Here is a 20,237-nt window from a genome sequence, read left to right as displayed (position 1 = left end):
TTCAAATTGGCTGGAAGTTCAGGGGGGCTTTCTGAAATTTTCCCAAGATATTAAGAATTTAATGTTTACTTCATTTTAAAAGTGGCTCTTTTAAATTTGATAATTTTATTCATGAAGAAGAAAAAATTTCATTCAACAACTTAGACTAATACAAGCAACCAGCCAATTACAAAAACTCCACAACCGAACAAAATTGACTGTAGCAACCAGCTAGTCTAAACACCAAAGAAAAAAAGAAAAAACTTTACTTTATCATTGTGAATATATACTATAAATTTTTCAAAATAAGTGCTGATTGAACGTATTGAGATAATGATATAACGGTACCTATGTTGGAACCCAAGTCCTTGAAGAAGCCAAGCAAATTGAGAGTTGTCTGGTCGTAGGCGAGTGTGGATTTGATCTCGTTGGAGTAGAGGCCGAACATGTAGCTCGCTCCGGAGACGGACATCAACAGACATGTTGTGAACACCACGAACCACCGCCCCTTGAGCACTTGAAGGGTGATGCTCTTCATGTCTGCCCAACCGTCGCCGCCTCCTCCTGTTGTTGCAGGAAACACCATTTCTTTTGCCTTTTTTCAGAAGTGTTGACCGGATATTTCAAAACACGACAAAAAGGGTAGCTAAGAAAGCGTCGCTGATTTTCCTGCAGAAAAACAGTGGAAAAGAAAGCTGAAAAATCTGATTGTTTCTGTTCTAGTTCCTGCAGTAGAAGCAAGTTATATAACTGGTTTACTCCCATTAATCTAGACCATACGCGTGGACAGATTCTAAACATATATTATTTTCTCTTCAGTTACAACATTACATGAAACGTTTTATCGTACTTCAATTTACACCTTTTCTTTTTTTTAATCATACGTACGTACGAGGACAAATTTTAAGCCATACATTTTCACATATGATGACAATGCACAACATGCGCTACCGGTCAAAGTATTCCAACAACATTAATGTCCATGCCATTTCTTTTTTTTTTTTTTTTTTTTTAGGTAAATAGAGTAATACTAAATATCATCTTCATAGATATCATTTACCAATATTATGTAAACGTCCACTTATGTAATTATTAAAAACACGAATAATATTTTTGTATATTATTAAAATGTTGTTCTCTACATCTAAAATCCAATCATTCATTCATTTATTCAGCAAAATACTATTAAATCAACAAATAAAATTACTTGGACTACTTTGATATTGTCAATATATGCTACATAATGCTCAAATCTCAATACATCATGTCCAATTCGACATATACAATTATCAAATAATCATGAGAATACTCAAATACAGCATCCGTTTGTCCAAATAGTCAAACAATTATAACCATCACTCATCACTCAAAGTGGTCTTACGTGACCTTATTCTCAAACTCTCGCTCTTATCCTCATGATTGTTACCCGCCCTTGAACATTGAAAATAAATAAATATTTTAACAAAAAATAATCGTGTATCATAGAAAAACCAATAACTTAAATATATGTGCTCAACCCCATTTAACATAACCCATTTTATTGAATTTTATACCCCAAAAAAAAAAAAAAAATAGAAAGGAATTAGGATGGTCTACAATTTTCAAATTATGAAATTAAGGTATTTTTAGGCATCAAAACACTTTAAAAATGCCATATTTTAATTGAGGCAGGCAAAAAGAGTTTTCTTTTCAAAATGTTTTTTTTTTCACTTTTGCAGAGACACTTCTTTTTCATAAAATTAAAAGATGATTTTTTTGGCTCAAAGTTTTTTTACAACATAGAGAACAAGAACCTTAAGAAAATATATTCAATTCTCAATTGTAACATGCTACCTTTTTAATAGATAGCATTTTTCAAGCGTTTTGATGCCCTAGAAATGGCCTAATTAAGAATCTACAATTTTCTTGAAATTATAGCTCAAAGTTTTTTTACAACATAAAAAACAAGAACCTAATAAAAATATACTTAATTCTCAACAGTAACATGCTACATTTTTAATAAACGACATTTTCAAGCGTTTCAATACCTATAAACGGCATAAATTCTGTAATCTGATAATTTACAATTTTTTAAAAATTGTAGGGAATCTTGATCCAACAAAAATACAAGCGAATGTGAGACCCATGAAAGAACCTATTGATGACTGGTCGTTATAAAGGATATTTTCAAAAAGAAAGTGTACTACCCGACGGTTGTGTCAATTTAATCCAATCAGAACCCTAATTCTTCTTCCACGCATTATCACCTTTCTTTTGTCATTAACCAGGAAAGTTCAAAGATGAATGCAATGCAAGACTAATGAAAGCTACAAGCATGGTATCATCAGCACTTCCATCACCACGATTGAGATGTCTACCAACTTATTACTGAGAAAATTTTGAATGCAAAATGACCACAAAAGCTAGTGGGAGCTAGTTCATGCCCATGATCATGTGCATGGGGATGCTCTCCAAAAAGCTAGAGAAAGAATGATTTTTTTTTTTTTTATTTTATTTTATTTTTTTTTTTTTATGAACGAGATTTAGTACGATAAGGATCAGAAGTAGATTGTCAGCTCGATCGGCGTGCAAAACTGTAGATGAAGACGATGAGATCTTGTGTGATAGGCATATCAAACTTGATGTGAGCTGAGATGAGCAATAATTCGGTGCAGCCCAAATGAAATCCTGAGCATGAAACTAGCATCTTATCCCTTGATGAAGAAAGAAGGAATAATCCTGCGCAGCAACAATGACATATATGTGCCTTGAAAACATGATTTTTGGTTATTTTTATATACAACTTTGCAAAACGCTCTGAAAACAATGTCAGAAAAGGCACGTGAGACGCTCGGAGGAGGCAGCGTAAATTGCAAATAGACTATGGAAGAAAATAAAACTTACAAGAAAATATATAGAATAAAGCCTAAATATAGAGATTACAAAATGGTTTAAATTTGATTACAATCAAACCTAAATGGGAAATATTCTTACAAAGAAAATAAACAAACTTAATATATATATATATATATATATATATATATATATATATATATTTTAAAGAAAAAAGAAAAACAGGAAGAGCGAATGAGACCCATGCACAGAAGCAACTATTGATGATTGGTAGTTATAAAGGAACCCAACCTCTTATTAGTGTCATATATATATATATATATATTAAAGAAAAAAGAAAAACAGGAAGAGCAATGAGACCCATGCACGAAGCAACTATTGATCATTGGTAGTTATAAAGGAACCCAACCTCTTATTAGTGTCATTTTTTCCCAATCGAACCTTAACGCATCTTCCATTTCCTCTTTTCTTTTGTCTTTAACCACGATTGAGATATTTACCAACTTATCAATATTAGAGATAAATTTTTTGAGTGCGACATGAATCACATGATACTACAAAATAAAGCTTATAGAATTTCATAATAAACTAAAGAAATCAAAGACATTGAGAGAAAGACACAAAGCCTTATAGCCTACATTTTTTTCTTTATTTTGTATTATATGCGATGCTCTAGAAAGGACCCGAATAAACTTACCCCAAGTCCACCACAAAAGAACAAAGAGATCTATAGCTAGCCATGCGACTCATTCAACAGACTCCAAAAGACTCTATAATGTTCTACATGCTTGTATATAAGGCCTAAGGTACATAATCTCTTTCATTCTATACAAACTATTAATAGTGCTCTTTTTACTTGAGAGAGCTCTTCCTCTCATCCCTTACTGATTTGGGCGTCAGAGTCTTTTCGATCTTCAAAAGTTAGCGGACTTCTAATGTATTTTACCTCTTTTGCAGATAGAGGTCATCATTGGTTCCGTACACCAACAACCTTAAATTAAGATAATTAAATTCCTTAATTTAGAATAATCAAATCATCATTTACCATAAAAAATAAATAAATAAATAAAATAAAATAAAAAATTCTATCCTTATCAAATCTAAGGAGAGCTCAGGTCCATTCATGTCATGGGGATGTTCTAGCCGACCACACATAAAAGGAAGTACATGCATGCACAAGAACAGGTATCTAATTTCTTGGAAGAAATCATGAATATTTAAAACGAACAAGAACATTTCCTCAGCTTTTTAAGGATAATGTTATATATATATATATATATATATAGATGATCCTAGTACTAATCTTTTTGGTGTATCCTATATATTTTAAATAATTGAAGCATTAGGTATATCCAGTAATTCATTTAAAATCTATAGTTCAAATCAAAGGATTGGCAATACATTTATCTGAGGAGACATCCACAGTTGTAAACTTATATGTACATGTAATATAGGCAGCATCATATGGCATCCCAACACTGGCCCAACCCCAAATATGTAGCCATTAGCCAATATTGAATCATACTTGCCCAAAAAAAAGAAAAGGACAAAAAAGGCATGCCCTTTTTGCCCACCTTGTAAAGATAGGGGGCTGACATTAAAAACAACAATATAACAACAAAATGAAACTTTAAAGATTTACGCTTGCACAATCAAATCAAAAAAGGGAGAAAAAAAATAAAATAAAGATGTAACAATTAACACAAATCCAATTAATCAAAGTACAGATATTCAAACTTCGAGGTGACATTTGATTGTTAAGCAATTAAAATTATTTATTACTTATAAACTTTGCACAAGATGGTAATTAAATTAAGCAACTAAAGAAAAATTCACTTAACTGACACATGTTTTTTTTAATAAAATTTCTTTTAATATTTGTATAGATTAAGTTGAAACAACTTTCACCAACCCAATTTAAAAAAAAAAAAAAAAAATCTTTGTCTATACCGTAAGTATTATATTTACGGTTTATAATTTAGTTATATTGTAAAATAATAATTTTATAGCATTTTTTCGCTGCTAATTTAATATTAAGGCATAGTAGTTGCACCTTCAGGATATTTTGAAGTGACCGGGTGAAAATGAAAGGGCAAAAAATAACAGGAGATTCAGACTTTGCGTGCATGCAAATGATACCTAATTATATATTTTTATATTGGAAGCCGGCGGATGAAGTCAAAGCATCAATAACCACATACCTTTATTCTATTCAAAGTGGATTGAAAAAAAAGAGCCCTCTAATAACCTTGTAAATCACATCAAGATTCAAGAAACTATATAATAATAATAATAAAAAAAAAAAACAAAGACCTGTAACCACCCTGTAAATCACGTTAAGATTCAAGTAACAATCAATTTTCCATGCAAGGGAAAAATCAAAGGTATCGTGGCCGGGTCAACAAGAGAAGCAATGAAAGGTCCAACTGATCTTTAGGCAAATTTGATCATTCCCCTTTCTTTTTCATGCCCGTTCTTCCAAATTTCATCTTTGGCCGTATACTGCGAGAGTCAATGATACATTTAATGTCCTGCAAACGCCATGTCCTTCTCGGCCACCATTGCCTCCTCCCGGAACTTCTTGTATATGTCGCTCCGGTAATATTTCCTCGTCCGGATCACCAGAATTATGGAAACAAGGGCGCCCATGAACGTCACGGCGGCGATTATAATGAAAGACAATTTGAAGCACTCAACACCAACACAATTCAAAGCCTGCCCAGCTTTCCTCGTAACGCCTAAAGCAGCCAATTGCTTTCTAGCCTCCTTGTCGTATATATGTCCGGTGACACTCACGTTGAGCACGTATAGCCCGATCGGGCTAGCCATGGACCCGAAATTGTACAAAGTAGAGTAATATTTTAGGCCGAAAATCTCCGAAATTGTTGTGAAAACTATTGACCATTGTGCACCGAAGCATAAGCCGATGATCACCGATGCTACGTAGAGACCGCCGGGGCGGTGAAATGCGACGAGGAGGTGGCCGACGCATGCAACCAGGAGGATTAGAGTGAGCATGAGAGGGCGAGGGAACTTGTATTTCTTTAATAGGATTTCAGAGACCAAGCCACCCATCACCCGTCCAAGGTAATTCCATATGCTTACGAGTGACACGAATGTGCTTACGCTACGTGGCGTGTACCCAAGAGAGGCTCCCATCTGCGCCAAATTGTCTATCGCCGTTAATGTGCCGCCGACGCCGGAAATCACGGTGAAGAAGAGAATCAAAAGGTCAACGCTGAAAAGAGCTTGGAGGATAGTATAGTCCTCTCCTCTTGCCGGGGGCTTGAATATGTTTGCCCAACAGGAAACTTGTGGCACCGGCGCCTTGTTTGTACTTGCATAGACAAGAAGGGAATTTGTCGGGGCAGAAGATGGAGTAGTTTCAATGTTGTTGGCGGGCTTCTCGGTGATTGCTTTCATTTGGAAACCGTCGTTTTGTGCTGATTTCTTGCTCTTCCAAATCTTATGCTCTTCCAAAATAGCCACACCAAGAGGGAGAAAGAGCAAGAAAATCACCACTGCTGCGCTTCCACCATACTCGCTCTGCGTGAAGGTAACTTTTTGCTCCACAATTATCATAACCATCATGAACCCGGCGAGGCCGAGTGTAAGATAAAAGAAATTATAGAACACTTGGAGCTCATTCGGCTGCCGATCCACCTTCATTATCCGAATAGTACGTGCAAAAGCCAAGCATATAGCGGCGGGAAGCCACCCCACCAGCAAAATCAAAGATTTGGAGTCGTTATAATAGAAAGCATGGTACAGTTGCGTGAGTATAGCGCCGCTGAGGCCGACGTATCCCTTGAGAAGCCCGAGCACGAGCCCACGGCTTGCAGGGAAGTTTTTGATGCAGGTGACCATCGCTCCCGTGTTGGCGAAAGCCGTTGAATTGGCGCCGAGGCAGATGTACAAGCACATCATCCACACTTTTGGCTTAGCCATTTTTTCCGTCACCGCCAGCCATATCATCAAGTACCCAAACATGTTCATGACTGCTCCCGTTGATAAAACGAACCAAGGCGGCGTGACCTCTGCGAGGAGGCCGGAGAGGACGCCGACGTTGGTTCCAACGTCCTTGAAGAAGCTGACCAAATTGAGCGTTGATTGGTCGTAGCCGAGCACCGACTTGAGGACATTGGAGTATAGTCCGAAGGCATATGGTGTGCCGGCGGTGGACATGATTATGAAAGAAGAGATCACCATGAACCATGGCCCACAGAAGAAGTGGAGGAAGAAGCTCTTCTTCATATTTTCCATTTTAAGGCACCTTCGAGCTTGTTATGGAGTTTGGAAGACATGTGAGCTAGGTAACAATATATAGACGCTTTCATATCTCACTTTCATTTTTTAAGTTCAATGATTTCTGTTTGTGTGGTTAATTAATTCTGATTTTTCTAAATAATTAATACAGCCGAGGTAGACTGAAATCAAAGCAAAAAGATTGTCTACTTTTGACTTCCATTATGGCATTATGCATGATTAGTCCACCTTCCCCCAATGAATTTGATCAATATTCGGTAGTTTTTGTTTTTGTTTTTTTTTGTTTTTTCTTTGAATAAATCAATATCCGGTAGTTGATACAACAATGGTGGACTTGGACAAGGGATCTTTATAGCCATATAATGTAGGAGAGAGAGAATCAAATTAATTTACCATTCTTTATTCTGGCAATGCTAGGGTACTACAATTTCTATTATAAGTCCTTTACAAATTGACGTGACAGTGTTATTGGACTTGTCAAGTCAATTTACAAGTTAATATGACAATTTTTTTTTTTTTTTTTTTTTTTTGAGATGTTCACACGAGAGGGGGAGGGGAGATTCAATTATACAGCCAAAAAAGATAAAAAAAAAAATATTCAATTATACAGCAAAATAATCTGCTTTTTATATTCATGTTCCTAAAAGACTTTTTTATACAGAAGATGTCCTATTCATGTGACACGAGTATAAATCCGTTAAGCTTTTAGGCTGACTTTGTCTTTGATATGGCGCCACAAAATCCGTCAAATCAAACGATGACAACGCACGTTCCGTGTACATTATGCTGTCCAAATAAACAACAAATAAGTATCCTATCTTTTCTATATTAAAAAATTACAAATAATAGATATTTTAATGTCCACGTTGATTTTCTATATATATATATATATATATATATATATATTAAGGTGGGTCATTGTCTCCATCAAAGTCTGAAGGACTTCGTGCGATAAAAGGGATCTCCATTGACTTGAAGAGGGATGGATCATTTTAGTAGGATGGATTAGAGGTTAGATTTAAATAAAAAAAAATTAAAAAAAAAATTAAAAATTAAAAAAAAAAAAAAAAAAAGACTTAACATGTATATTAAGAGTGAAGGTGAAAGGAAGGGTGAGGGTGGGAGGATGCAGGCGAGTAGGTGTGGGAAAAAAAATTGGGCTGAGTGCATGGGGAAGGAAAAAGAGTGGTAAATTATATATTGAGTCTATTGACATTGGGATAGAAGAAAACAAAGATTAAACATATTTAATGTTGTGAAGGTTGCAAGTTGTTTATCTTCTAGTATCAAGTTGTTTTGATATTGCAAAGTACGGGATAGAAGAAATTGATTGGACATTTGAAAGATCAAGGCAAAAATAATTCAAATTTAAGAACGAATTCTATCCCAACCCAAATAGACCGATAGTAAATAAAATTGGGATTTTTCTGACCGTGTATGATAATAAATACTAAATATAAATTAAAGTTTGAAGGCTATATATAAAATAAACTAAGGAAGAGACAAAATAATTATTGTGGAACCCTAATTGCCCAAAAGAAAATAAAAAATAGGGATAACCGTAAAATTGGTTCGTGGGTTTGGTCTAAATTACAAATCTCTCCTTATGTTATAACAAATCATTTATAGGTCCATGTAATTGGCTAAATTATAAATCACTTTATGTGGTATAAAAAAAATTAAAAAAAAAAAATTATAGGTTTTTATGATAGGCCAAAATAACAATTTTCTTCCTAAAATCAATTTTCATTGAGTAACTTAACAGAATCCATTACTCTGTCACGTCATAGTGTTATAGTAAATTAACATAATCTCTTATCCCGTAACTCTCCCTCATTTTCATCTTCCTTGCCATGATTTTGGAACATTTTGCAAAAAATATTTGACAGTCACATTTTGTGAAGTGGTTGACAAAGATAAAGATGAATGAGGGTTACATACGGAGTAAAGTTTTGGGGATATAATTAATAGATTAGGTTATTTACTGTAGCCGTATGACGTAGAGTGATGGTTGATATGTAATCTTAGCTGGCGTCGTAAAATGATATGAAAAATCCTAATTGTCATTTTTGAAAATCAGAAATTAATAATAACATATATCACGTTTTTATTGGGTATGATGTGGCAAAATGGGAAATTTTGTTAAGTTACTTAAAGGAAATTGATTTCACGGAGTAAATTGTTATTTTGGTATACCTTGAGGACTTATAAATTATTTTTTATACCACTGAGAATGATTTGTAATTCAGGCCAACTAAAAGGACCTATAACTATAAGTTATTTTTTTATACAACATACAATGATTTGTAATTTATGCCGACCACAATGATCAATTTTACATTTATCCCTAAAAAAATATATTTGAAAGACAAATTTGATTAATACTTCAAAATTAAGTTGACAATAATTAATACATATATATCATATGTCTCTATATAAGCTAAATTTGATTCCAAACCTAAAAATAAATATTAAAATATTAATTAAATAATTAAATTTATCTTTTTTCCTTCCAAAGTTGGTGAAATGAGTAAGAAAGTTAGAAAGATGACGATGGACATTTAGTTATTTTTACATTATTGTCCGTTTTACATTAATAACTAAAGTATAGATTGAATATTCAATACAAATGATAAATTTCTTCAGAGCTAGCATGATCTGATGGTAAAATTACGTATGAAAGAGAGAGAATGATATTGACTCATATGAAAATAGACAAAAAGAAAAAAAGACGTGGAACTTTATAAACCAAGGTAGTTTTACAGGAAAGAAGAAGATCTAAGGGTGCCAACAAATAAAGTCCCAGCCGCCATTGTTAGTTACCTTGTGCCTCAGCCTTTCGGACACCTTTTCCAGACATCGCTGTTTCAGTGAGGGCCAAATTCGCATGATCCTGATCTCGAAACTTCTTATATATGTCGCTCTTGTAAAATTTCCCAGTCCTAAACACCAAAATGAGTGAAACAAGTGTGCCAAAGAAGGTGACAGCAGTAATGATAATGAAAGACATTTTGAAGCACTCAACCCCAATGCAATTTAGGTCCTCCCCAGCCTTCCTTTGGAGCCCCAAAGCAGCCAGCTGCTTCTCAGCCTCCTTATCATACAAATGCCCGGTGACCCTCACGTTGAGCAAATAAGACCCAATCGGGCTAGCCACTGCCGCAAAATTGAACAATGTAGAGTAGTACTTGAGCCCAAAAAGCTCGGAAATAATGGAGAAGAGTAACGGCCATTGTGCACCAAAACAAAACCCAATAATCACCGACGCCACGTAGACGCCACTTGGTACATTGAAGGCAATTAGGAGATGGCCGACGCACGACAATAGGAGGATGAGAGTAAGCATGAGGGGGCGAGGGAATTTGTACTTTGTTATGAAAATTTCCGAGGTAATACCTGAAAGAAATAATAATGCAGAAATAATAAGATAATGACACAGAGATATACATAGTTCGGTTTATAACCTACATCCACAAGATCAACCTATAAAAGTTAGTAATAATTTTAAACCGTGACTATTATTCTCGAACTCCATAAAATACTCTAACAATACCTGCAACAACGCGCCCGAGGTAGTTCCAAATGCTTACTAGAGACACGAAAGTGCTTATACTTTGCTTCGGGTATCCTAAGGATGTTCCAATCTGACCCAAGTTGTCTATTGCCGTTAACGCTCCACCGAGGCCGCAGATTGATGCGAAGAATATCACCGCCATGTCGATGCTGAAAAGTGCTTGGAGTATTGTGTAGTCCTCCCCTCTGTCCGGAGGCTGAAACGCCGTCTTCCAACAAGAAATAATTACTTCCTCTTTTTGAGGTAATTCTATAACTGAAATTGCTGAAGTTTGAGAAGGATGATGATTATTCACTGGCGCTTCTTCTAATTTCTTGCTCTTCCAAACCTTATACTCGTCCTTAATAACGACAGCAAGTGGGAGGAAGAGCAAGAAAAGCACCACGGCGGCGCTTCCTCCATACTCGCCTTTTGTAAACGCCACCCTTTTCTCTACTATAATTATGATCATCAAGAAGCCGGCAAGAGAGAGCGAAATATAGAGGAAATTATAGAAAAGTTTGACGATCTCTTTTGGGTCCCGAACAGCCTGCTTCATGATCCTCATGGTCGGAAGAAAAGTGAGTGATATTGCTGTCGGAAGCCAAGCTATGAGCAAAATCAAAGATTTGGAGTCGTCGCCGTAGAGAGCATGGTACAACTGTGTAAGAACAGCTCCACTAAGACCCGTATAGCCCTTCAAAACACCAATCACGACGCCGCGGCTTTCCGGGAAGTTCTTTATGACGGTGACGAGGCCGCCGGTGTTGACGAAGGGTTGGGAGTTGGATCCGAGGCAGATGTACAAGCACATTTGCCAGACTTTGGGCTTGGCGATTCTTTTTGTGACGCTGAGCCATATCATGAAGTAGCCGAAAAAATTTAAAGACGCGCCCATGGCTAAGACGACCCATGGCGGCGAGATCTCGTTGATTAGTCCGGCGATGATGCCGATGTTGGCTCCCAAGTCCTTGTAGAAGCTGACTAAGTTGAGGGTGCTTTGGTCGTAGCCGAGCGCCGACTTGACCTCACCGGAGTAGAGGCCGAAGATGTAGCTCAAGCCGGCGGTGTTCATGATTAGAAGAGACGCGAATATCATGAACCTCCGCCCCTTGAGCACTTGGAGGGTGAACCCCTTCATGTCCGCCAAACAGCCCACCATTTCTTTCACTTCGTCTGTTCTTTCTTCTTGTTTTTTGATTTTTGCTCAGGTCTTTCACTGACGATCGGTACTCATGATTGTTGGCTAGTTGTTATGCAGTTAGACCATGCACGGTGAACTAATGTGTGTATATATATATATATATATATATATCAAAAATGGTAGCGTGGCCATAAAAATTACCTTTAGATTTTTATTATAAAATGTTTACTTTCTATTTTATTTTCTTGCACAATATCTCTTCAAGTACTGTAGATTTAGGATGGACACGAGATATGCAGGAGAATGACACAAAATACATATCCTACATATAGGTCCCACAAATTCGATAATTAATGTGCTTTCCTGGTGTTCTCTTAGTGTCCTCCTGAGATGGACAAAAGATGTGCAAAAGAATGATATCAAACACATATCTATCTATATATTGACCTGCACTTAAGAGCGTGGTAGGATCGATGAGTGTGTATATATACCATTTCTCAGTATCTAATATATTTTGCAAATTGAAGTTCATGAAAACAGAAAATTAAATACTAAATTATAATATCCTTTCACATGTCACTGAAGGTATTAATTATATTAGTTTTCTCACTTTGTTTAAAGATTTTCTTAGTTTTATATGTGATATTGTGTTTATTGAGCAAGAGTATCTTCCAGAGTAATGAAAATCGGAATATAATGAAAATCTCCAAGTTTCTATTAATAATAATAATAAATATTTCGTGTGTTCTTAGATACTCTTATTTTATATACAATCATGACAACTTGGATGGGAATTGGATGCAATGGGTGTGAATGGCCTCATGTTAAAGGGTTCTCGAAATCCATCTTGTTCAGTTAGGTGTCAAATAGTCCGAATACCTGCCCTAACAAAATGGGGTTCAAAAATATCGTCCTGTTGCACATGCAAATATGCAATGGACAGCTTCAGCACCCTATAGAAATGGAGACAACTCTTGTTTAAACCGACAAAAAGTACAATTTAATTAGTAAGTAACAAATTAAATTACCTTCTTCCTTTTTCCATGCAATTTACAAATTCTGCAAGCGAATTGAAAGGCCCAAACCTTGATCAATTGAGCACACAATTAATCACGAATAATTACTGCAAATAAATGAAACACAGAAAATAGGCTGGAAATTGCCTAGAAAAAATAGGGACAGGCTTACCTGCGGTAAACAAAACTACCGCATATCTGCGGTAGTTTTGTTGGAAGGCTGGGATTTTAAGTTGGGTTTTTTTAACTCCAAAGGCTAACGTGAACTTTTTTAAAAAAAAATGCCGTCAAAAACAAACATTTTGGCCGTGAACACCCATCCAAACAAAAAACCCGAACATGTAAAAGATTCAAAGGGATGAAATCTAAACAAAAAACCCACTTGATCTGCTCGTTAATCGCGGCCTCACACTCATCGGAGTAGTTCTTCCGAGAAAGCGAGAGGTGAGGGACGGTGGGATGAAATCGAGCTCCTTCTTGGCCTCCTCGAAGGGCTGGAACACAACGCCGGTGGGCGGAAGGTCGTTCGGACCCTTTGACCCATCCAATACTTTTTCTACCCAAATCCTCTGTTTTGGGTAGAAAAAGAAAACAAATCTGGTCGGTCTTGGGTAGAAAAAGAAAAAGAAGAAAATAATCAACCTTTGGAGGAGATATGCGGCTGGTAGAGGTTCAATCCTGGCTCCTTGACCAAGACCCTCAGCCCTGGTGGCTACTACAGTCAGTGGAGCGCTGGTTTTGGGTATGGGGAGAAAAATGAGAGAGGAGACGGTCCGACGGTATGGGTTAACGAAATTTTTGACGGCATTTTTTTTTTTTTAATTCCACGTTAGCCTTTGGAGTTTAAAAAAGCCCAACTTAAAATCCCAGCCTTCCAACAAAACTACTGCAGATATGCGGTAGTTTTGTCTACCGCAGGTAAGCCTGTCCCGAAAAAATATAATTCAGGTCATAATTACAATGGTTAGTGATTGGTTGTTTCAAATCTGAGAGCTGAGAGGGGGTTTATTTTATTTTCCCCATAAGTCTACGCCTTATGAATCAAGGCAATTAGGATATTGGGTGAATGGCTGTCAAGTTTCAAAATAATTGACATAATCTGCCTATTCCACAACCACAAGGCTGAGAGTTTGCCGACATCCAACAATATTAATAATAGCTATTAAAAATCTCGACCTACCCTCTCATGTTTTGTGTATATATATATATATATATATATATTCTCATACAGCTATATATAATAATGTGTCCAAATATAAATTTTTCCTTTGAATTAAATATCTGTACCGTCAATTCTATATATAATTAGTCAAATAAGCTGCTTCATTTGTCAAAAATCAAAAGTTTATCTCTTCTTCTTTTTATTTTTCTTTTTTCTTTTTTCTTTTCTATTTTATTTATTTAGGACTTTCAGTGGTATGATGGAGTTGCAATTACGGTAACCATAAAAATATAATAAAAAATGCCGTAGTCAAACCTTGAGTCACCGATCGGCCTCTCTTTATCCTTATCTAGCTTGCTCCAAGTAAATTAAGTAAGCCAAGTGACCTTATCAAACGACAAGAGACAATTTGTACCATGTGGCAAATTAAATAATAGGTTAATAATAAAACAACTTAAAATTCCAGCATTTACGGAATCGCGCATGCTTTTCATTTTTGGTGATATCAAGAGGAATCCATCCATCCAAAAAAAAAACAAATGAAATAATGTTTAATTTACTATTTAGATTTTTTTTTTGTTATAAATTATATTTTGATGGTCTACATGATGGTTCATGGCACTTTATTTAAATCAAGTGACAATATATTCACTATATAATAGACTTTTTTTTAAAAAAAAAATATTTATTCCACCACATCATCGCTAGCTGTTGAGATCCCTGGGAGAAAGTTTTATTTTTTGTTTTTGTTTTTTTTTTTTTCATTATTTGTTCCACCACCACCATTGTTGGGATTCATGAGAAAAGCGCTCTTGGTTTTTTTTTTTTAATTATTTTTTATTAAATTTTTTTATGACGGTGGTACTGTGATGAAGATGGTCATGCAGAAATGAGAATTGAAAACATCGCCGCTGCACCACCACCACGACGGCCACCAAAAGCCCAACAAGGTCAAGGTCAATTTCGAGCTTCAAGCTTGAAAATTAGGCGTATTAAAAATAAAAAAAGAGTCAAAGTTTCAAGTGGAGACGAAAGCTGAATACTCCATTTCTAACTTCAAAGGAGTCGGTATCCAACCCTACATCTGGACATGATAAGCTTAATTTACTAGCTTTGTCATCCTTTCTTGATTAATTATTTTTTATTGTCAATTCTGAATATTCATGGCATCATCATCAGTCAAAAAAATAAAAAATAATCGTCTTTTAATCTTTTATTTATTTATTTTCTGTCTTCATTGTTGTTAATTAGTGGTATGATTACGTTTGGGATATATGTAGTCAAACCATATAGTCACCATCCTCTACTCTATCCCAACTAAAATAAAGAGCGTCATTATCCCTTGAAACATCTACATACGACATACCAAATTTTATTCAAATTTAAATAAATATTAAAGACTTAAAAAAAGACACTTCCAGACTGCAAGTAATTGGTATCATTGGTTGTTATCTGCGTAACTGCACATGGATGTGGTTAGAAAAAAATTATTAACCATATATGCAGATGCGGTTAACCGTTTTATGGTAGGTTAATAACCATATCTGTATATACATGAAAACAAATTCACCAAAACGACGTTGTTTTGGTATAGAGTTTCATCTACAATACTGAACCTAAAAAAAAAACACTAAAATAGGCTCAGAGCAATTTCCAAATCGTCTGATGGCCCTAAATAAAGCCCAAAGAAAACACAAAGCACTAAATATGCTCAAAATGCTCATTACCTAATAGGCGATTAGCGGTGCGATTTTGCCTTCAATAACCACAATAACTACGCGGGTAGTGGTTAATAACCACACACTTAAGACAGGTGGATGCGATTATATAGAAATGATAACCACATAATATGGTTGCAGAAGAGGTTAGAGACACGTCCACATCCACATGTATCACCCTATATAGTAAGTTCTCATTCAAAGTCGTAGAAAAATAACATAATATATTAAGAGAAAGAGAGAGGAAGAGAGATAAAGAAGTTGAAGAAAACCTATGACTCATAATACAAATGGTGTTCTTTTTTATAGGTAAAATGTGATAAGTAAATACGATAACTTAGACTAAACAAGCTAGGAAAAAAATCAATAATAAACCTAGAAGGAAAGTAAATTATGCTAAGATGAAAAATATATGAAAACATTCTAACAAAATAATCCAAGATGTTACTAATTGAGAAAATAAAATAAAGAGTAATGTTTATTTTACATTAATTGAAATAACATGTTTTAAGTGTTTTTTTTTTTTTTAATTAAAGTGATTGATATAAGAAGTCAATTAAAAGTTGTCATGTCAACAACAATAACATTACTTTAAATTTAAATAGCATCGTTAATTTTAAGGTAGAATATGCACTCTAATTAACATTTTCCAAGACCACAACGAGGGTTTACATAATTTAGCAAGAAAACAAAATAAAGAATGCGACTGTGTCCCTATTTCTTCAAAGATCTATCTATACATCTTTCATTGTTAGAGTCAATGGCTGTGGCCACCATTAATTTGCCTCCAAGGATCCACTACGGTCTCCGGCCACCTCCATCTCCTTCTCTGCTGCCGGCGCCTCCTCCCAAAACTTCTTGTAAATGTCACTCTTATAAAATTTCCTAGTCCTAATCACCAACAAGATGGAAACCAGGGAGCCATACAATGTCACTGAAGTAATTATAATAAAAGACAATTTGAAGCACTCAACCCCATTACAATTCAAAGCTTTCCCAGCCTTCCTTTCGAGTCCCAAAGCAACCAGTTGCTTCTTAGCCTCTCTATCATATAAAGGCCCAATGATTCTTACGTTTAGGATATACAAGCCAATGGGGCTAGCCACCGAACCAAAATTGTACAAAGTAGAGTAGTACTTGAGGCCAAAAATTTCAGAGATTATTGCGAAAATCAACGGCTATTGTGCACCAAACGAAAACCCGGTGATTATTGATGCCATATAGAGACCGCCGGGAGGGTTAAACGCGATTAAAAGGTGACCGGCGCATGCTATAAGGAGGACTAGAGTAAGCATGAGAGGACAAAGAAAGTTGTATTTTTTCAAAAGAATATCGGATACCAAGCCCGACATTACTCGTCCAAGAAAATTCCATACGCTTACAAGTGACACAAAAGTGCTTGTGCTTCGAGTCGGATATCCGAGCGAAGTTCCCATTTGCCCCAAATTGTCTATCGCCATTAAGGTGCCTCCGACGCTGAAAATTGATGCCAAGAATAGTATTAACATGTCGGCGCTGAAAAGTGCTTGGAGTATGCTGTAGTCCTCGCCTCTCTCCGGTGGCTGAACTACGTTTCTCCAGCATGATACTTGCTCCTGTCTTGGTAGCACCGTAGCTTCTGTGTTCTGCTTCTCAGGGATTATTGTCAGCTGGGAAAAATGATTGAGGGATACTTTGTTACTCTTCCAAAGATGTTGCTCTTCCATGATAACGACAGCAAGCGGGAGAAAGGCAAGAAAGGGTTGTGGCTGCACTACCACCATACTCACTTTGCTTGAATTTAACCTTTTTCTCTACAATAATCATTATCATAAGAAATCAGGCGAGCCCAAGTGATATATATAGAAAATTATAGAACACTTGGAGCTTTTTGCTGTCGATTCACCTTCATGATTCTTATAGTTTGTAGGAAAAAGATTGATATATGTTGGGTTATGTTTTGACTCATTCGGTTTGCATGTAAAGTTAGTGAAAATGAAGCATCTTCACATGTCCAGAAAATTGATTCTAGGAGGGCCGGTCCGGACCGCCAGAAGCCAGGTCCGGACCCAATATTCAGAACACTCCATCTGAATGACATGTCCGAACCGGTAGAAGCTGGGTCCGGACCGCATATCCAGCAACCATGTTTTGAAGGGGAGGTCCAGACCGCCAGAAGCTGGGTCCAAACCCCATTTCCAGAAACTACATTCTGAGGGGGAGGTCTGGACTGCTAGAAGTTAGGTCCGGACCCCATTTTCAGAAACTGCATTTTGAAGGGGAGGTCCGGACCGCCAAAAGCTGGGTCCGAACCCCATTTCCAGAAACCTCATATTGAAGGGGGGGTCCGGACCGCTAAAAGCTGGGTTCAAACCCAATTTCCAACAAGCCCTTTTTTATATGAGCTGTTCGGACACAAGACTTGGAGGTCCGGACACCACTAGGTTACGCATATGTAACCCTAGCCATGTCCGGACCCCTAATTAGCCCTGTTCAGACATGGCTGCTAATGTATTGTTTATTCTCTATTTAAACATTTTATTTTGCTTAAGAAATGTACGTATTTTGGAGAGCAAAATTAGAGAGCTTAGAAAGAGAGATATTGTTCTAGTTTTATTTGTAAAAAGAAAATACATGAAGTCAATCGGAGTTCTAGTAAAATGAAATATTTTAGAAGAATTGTGTCAGATGTTCTATAAATGGCTATTGAGGTAGAAGTCAAGTGGGTCGCTAAGCCTCAACACCACCCACGGCTTTCCGGGAAGTTCTTCATGCAGGTGACGAGTACTCCGGTGTTGGCAAAAGAGGTTGAATTTGTCCTGTTACAATATAAATTAAATTATTAAATTCATCAATTTCTATTAAATTATTGAATTTGAACCTCTAACTTAGCTTTTGAAATAAATTTAACGTATGTACCCAAGACATATGTAGACACACATCGACCATATGCGGGGTTGCACCATTCTTTGAGTCACAATCAGCCTTATCATGAAGTACCCAAAAAAGTTGATCATTGCTCCAAAAGATAAGACAAACAACGTACGTGGGTGTGACCTCAACAATGAGGCTGGAGAGGACACCGACAATATTGGTACCGATGTCCATAGAAAAGCTGAGGAAGTTCAGGGTACTCTAATCATACTCGAGCTCTGACTTGAGGACGTTGGAGTATAGGCCAAACATGTACGGTGTGCCAACAATAGACATTATTAGAAATGATGCAAACACCATGAACCATGGCCCTGTCAGCACTTGGTTGATGAAGCTCTTCTTGCAAGCCGGACGGCCGCCACCGTCGTGGGTATCAAGTCTAGCAGCCTCCATTGGTTTCAGTCTCTCAGAAAATCCAAACTCCTAAAACTGGTTTCTTAAGGATAATACATAGAAAGAAAGACAAGAAAATGGCAACATTATTGCTTTAACAAATACAAAATGTCGAGTTTGGAGTGAACAAATGCATGTTAGTTTGATAGATTAAGTTGAAGAAAATTAATAGACACACGTTAGTTTAATTCTTCAACTCCAGTTTAAAGGAAAATTTTATTAAAAATTACTCTATATTTTAAGGGGCTTTAAGTGAATTAAAATATGAATGTGTGTAACATTATTAAAAAATTAAAAAATAAAAAGTCACAAAAAAGACCAAATAGCTAGTGAGAAAGGATAGGGGAGGCTTATTTGTTTTTTTAATCGTGAACCGGATTTAAATTTGACCTCATTGTTCAATCCTTATATGTCCAATTTATTATACTTTGTTGACTGGGTTATGATTTAATTATTTTTTTTTGGTTGGATAACTGTAGATAAACAATTAAATATTAACTCATTGCATGGCATTTCAACGAACTTAACCGACCATATATATCTTAAAGGAGAGGAGACTTACGTAACTACGTTGATAGCGTGAGTTTGACGTTCATAACGTGAGCTTCTTTTTGAATTAACATCAATTGTTTAAAATATAATAAAATTTAACATCAAATTTAATATTTTATCTCTTTTAATTGGAAAAATATAATTTGTATATCTCTCATGGGTATCTCTTGTGGACACTTGTAACACATGGATATGATAAATGATAGATGAGAGTGCCATCATCTATCATCCGACATGACATAACATGACACTCTTAACCAATTATAGAAATTTTTTTATTATTATCATTTAACAACGATTAATCTAAAGATTAGTTAGTTGAAAGTATCATGTAAATATTATTGGATAATTGTATAATAAAGATATAGTATTTAACCTTACTAGGTGCGGAGGGGCCGGGGAGTTGAGGGGGGAAATTTCCCTTATCCATGTCATGTTTGCATACCTTCAGCTATTCATCAAGGACCAAATATTTTTCAAGAGAACAAATTTTTAGTCGACGTTCTGTTATTGTTTCAGACTCTCAAGCGATTGGAATTAGGTTGGAGAGGGGTTGAAGATGACGAAGGTTGAAAACGGTGTTTTAATCTTTTGAAGAAAAAAAAAAACGTATCGTTTTAAGCTTTGTGTTTACCAAACGAACGTTTGAAATGATTCAAAAACAGTTCGTTTAACTAATTCCACTGAACTCTCGATTGCACATGACGTG

The 20,237-nt window shown here is 35.9% G+C and overlaps 2 protein-coding genes and 1 pseudogene across 2 annotated transcripts; all 3 read right to left on the bottom strand.

Moving 5' to 3' along the window:
* Positions 1-5,130: 5,130 nt before the first annotated feature.
* LOC132188030 (protein NUCLEAR FUSION DEFECTIVE 4) lies at positions 5,131-7,074 on the bottom strand. The gene has a single exon (XM_059602445.2). It carries the CDS (start codon positions 7,072-7,074, stop codon positions 5,335-5,337), a length of 1,740 nt encoding a protein of 579 aa, XP_059458428.2. The 3' UTR covers positions 5,131-5,334.
* A 2,725-nt stretch (positions 7,075-9,799) lies between these two features.
* On the bottom strand, positions 9,800-11,871 carry LOC132187241 (protein NUCLEAR FUSION DEFECTIVE 4). Its single transcript, XM_059601487.2, has 2 exons — positions 10,631-11,871; positions 9,800-10,473 (listed from the first exon to the last, which is right to left on the bottom strand). Exons 1-2 carry the CDS (start codon positions 11,790-11,792, stop codon positions 9,893-9,895), a joined length of 1,743 nt encoding a protein of 580 aa, XP_059457470.1. The 5' UTR covers positions 11,793-11,871; the 3' UTR covers positions 9,800-9,892.
* Positions 11,872-16,446: 4,575 nt separating this feature from the next.
* Positions 16,447-19,958, bottom strand: LOC132188029 (uncharacterized; annotated as a pseudogene).
* Between the last annotated feature and the right edge of the window lie 279 nt (positions 19,959-20,237).

Source organism: Corylus avellana, chromosome 6, assembly GCF_965113065.1.
Source record: "Corylus avellana chromosome 6, dhCorAvel1.hap1.2, whole genome shotgun sequence".
In the NCBI taxonomy this organism is placed as follows: domain Eukaryota; kingdom Viridiplantae; phylum Streptophyta; class Magnoliopsida; order Fagales; family Betulaceae; genus Corylus; species Corylus avellana.
This window is presented reverse-complemented; position numbering and strand designations above follow the sequence as displayed.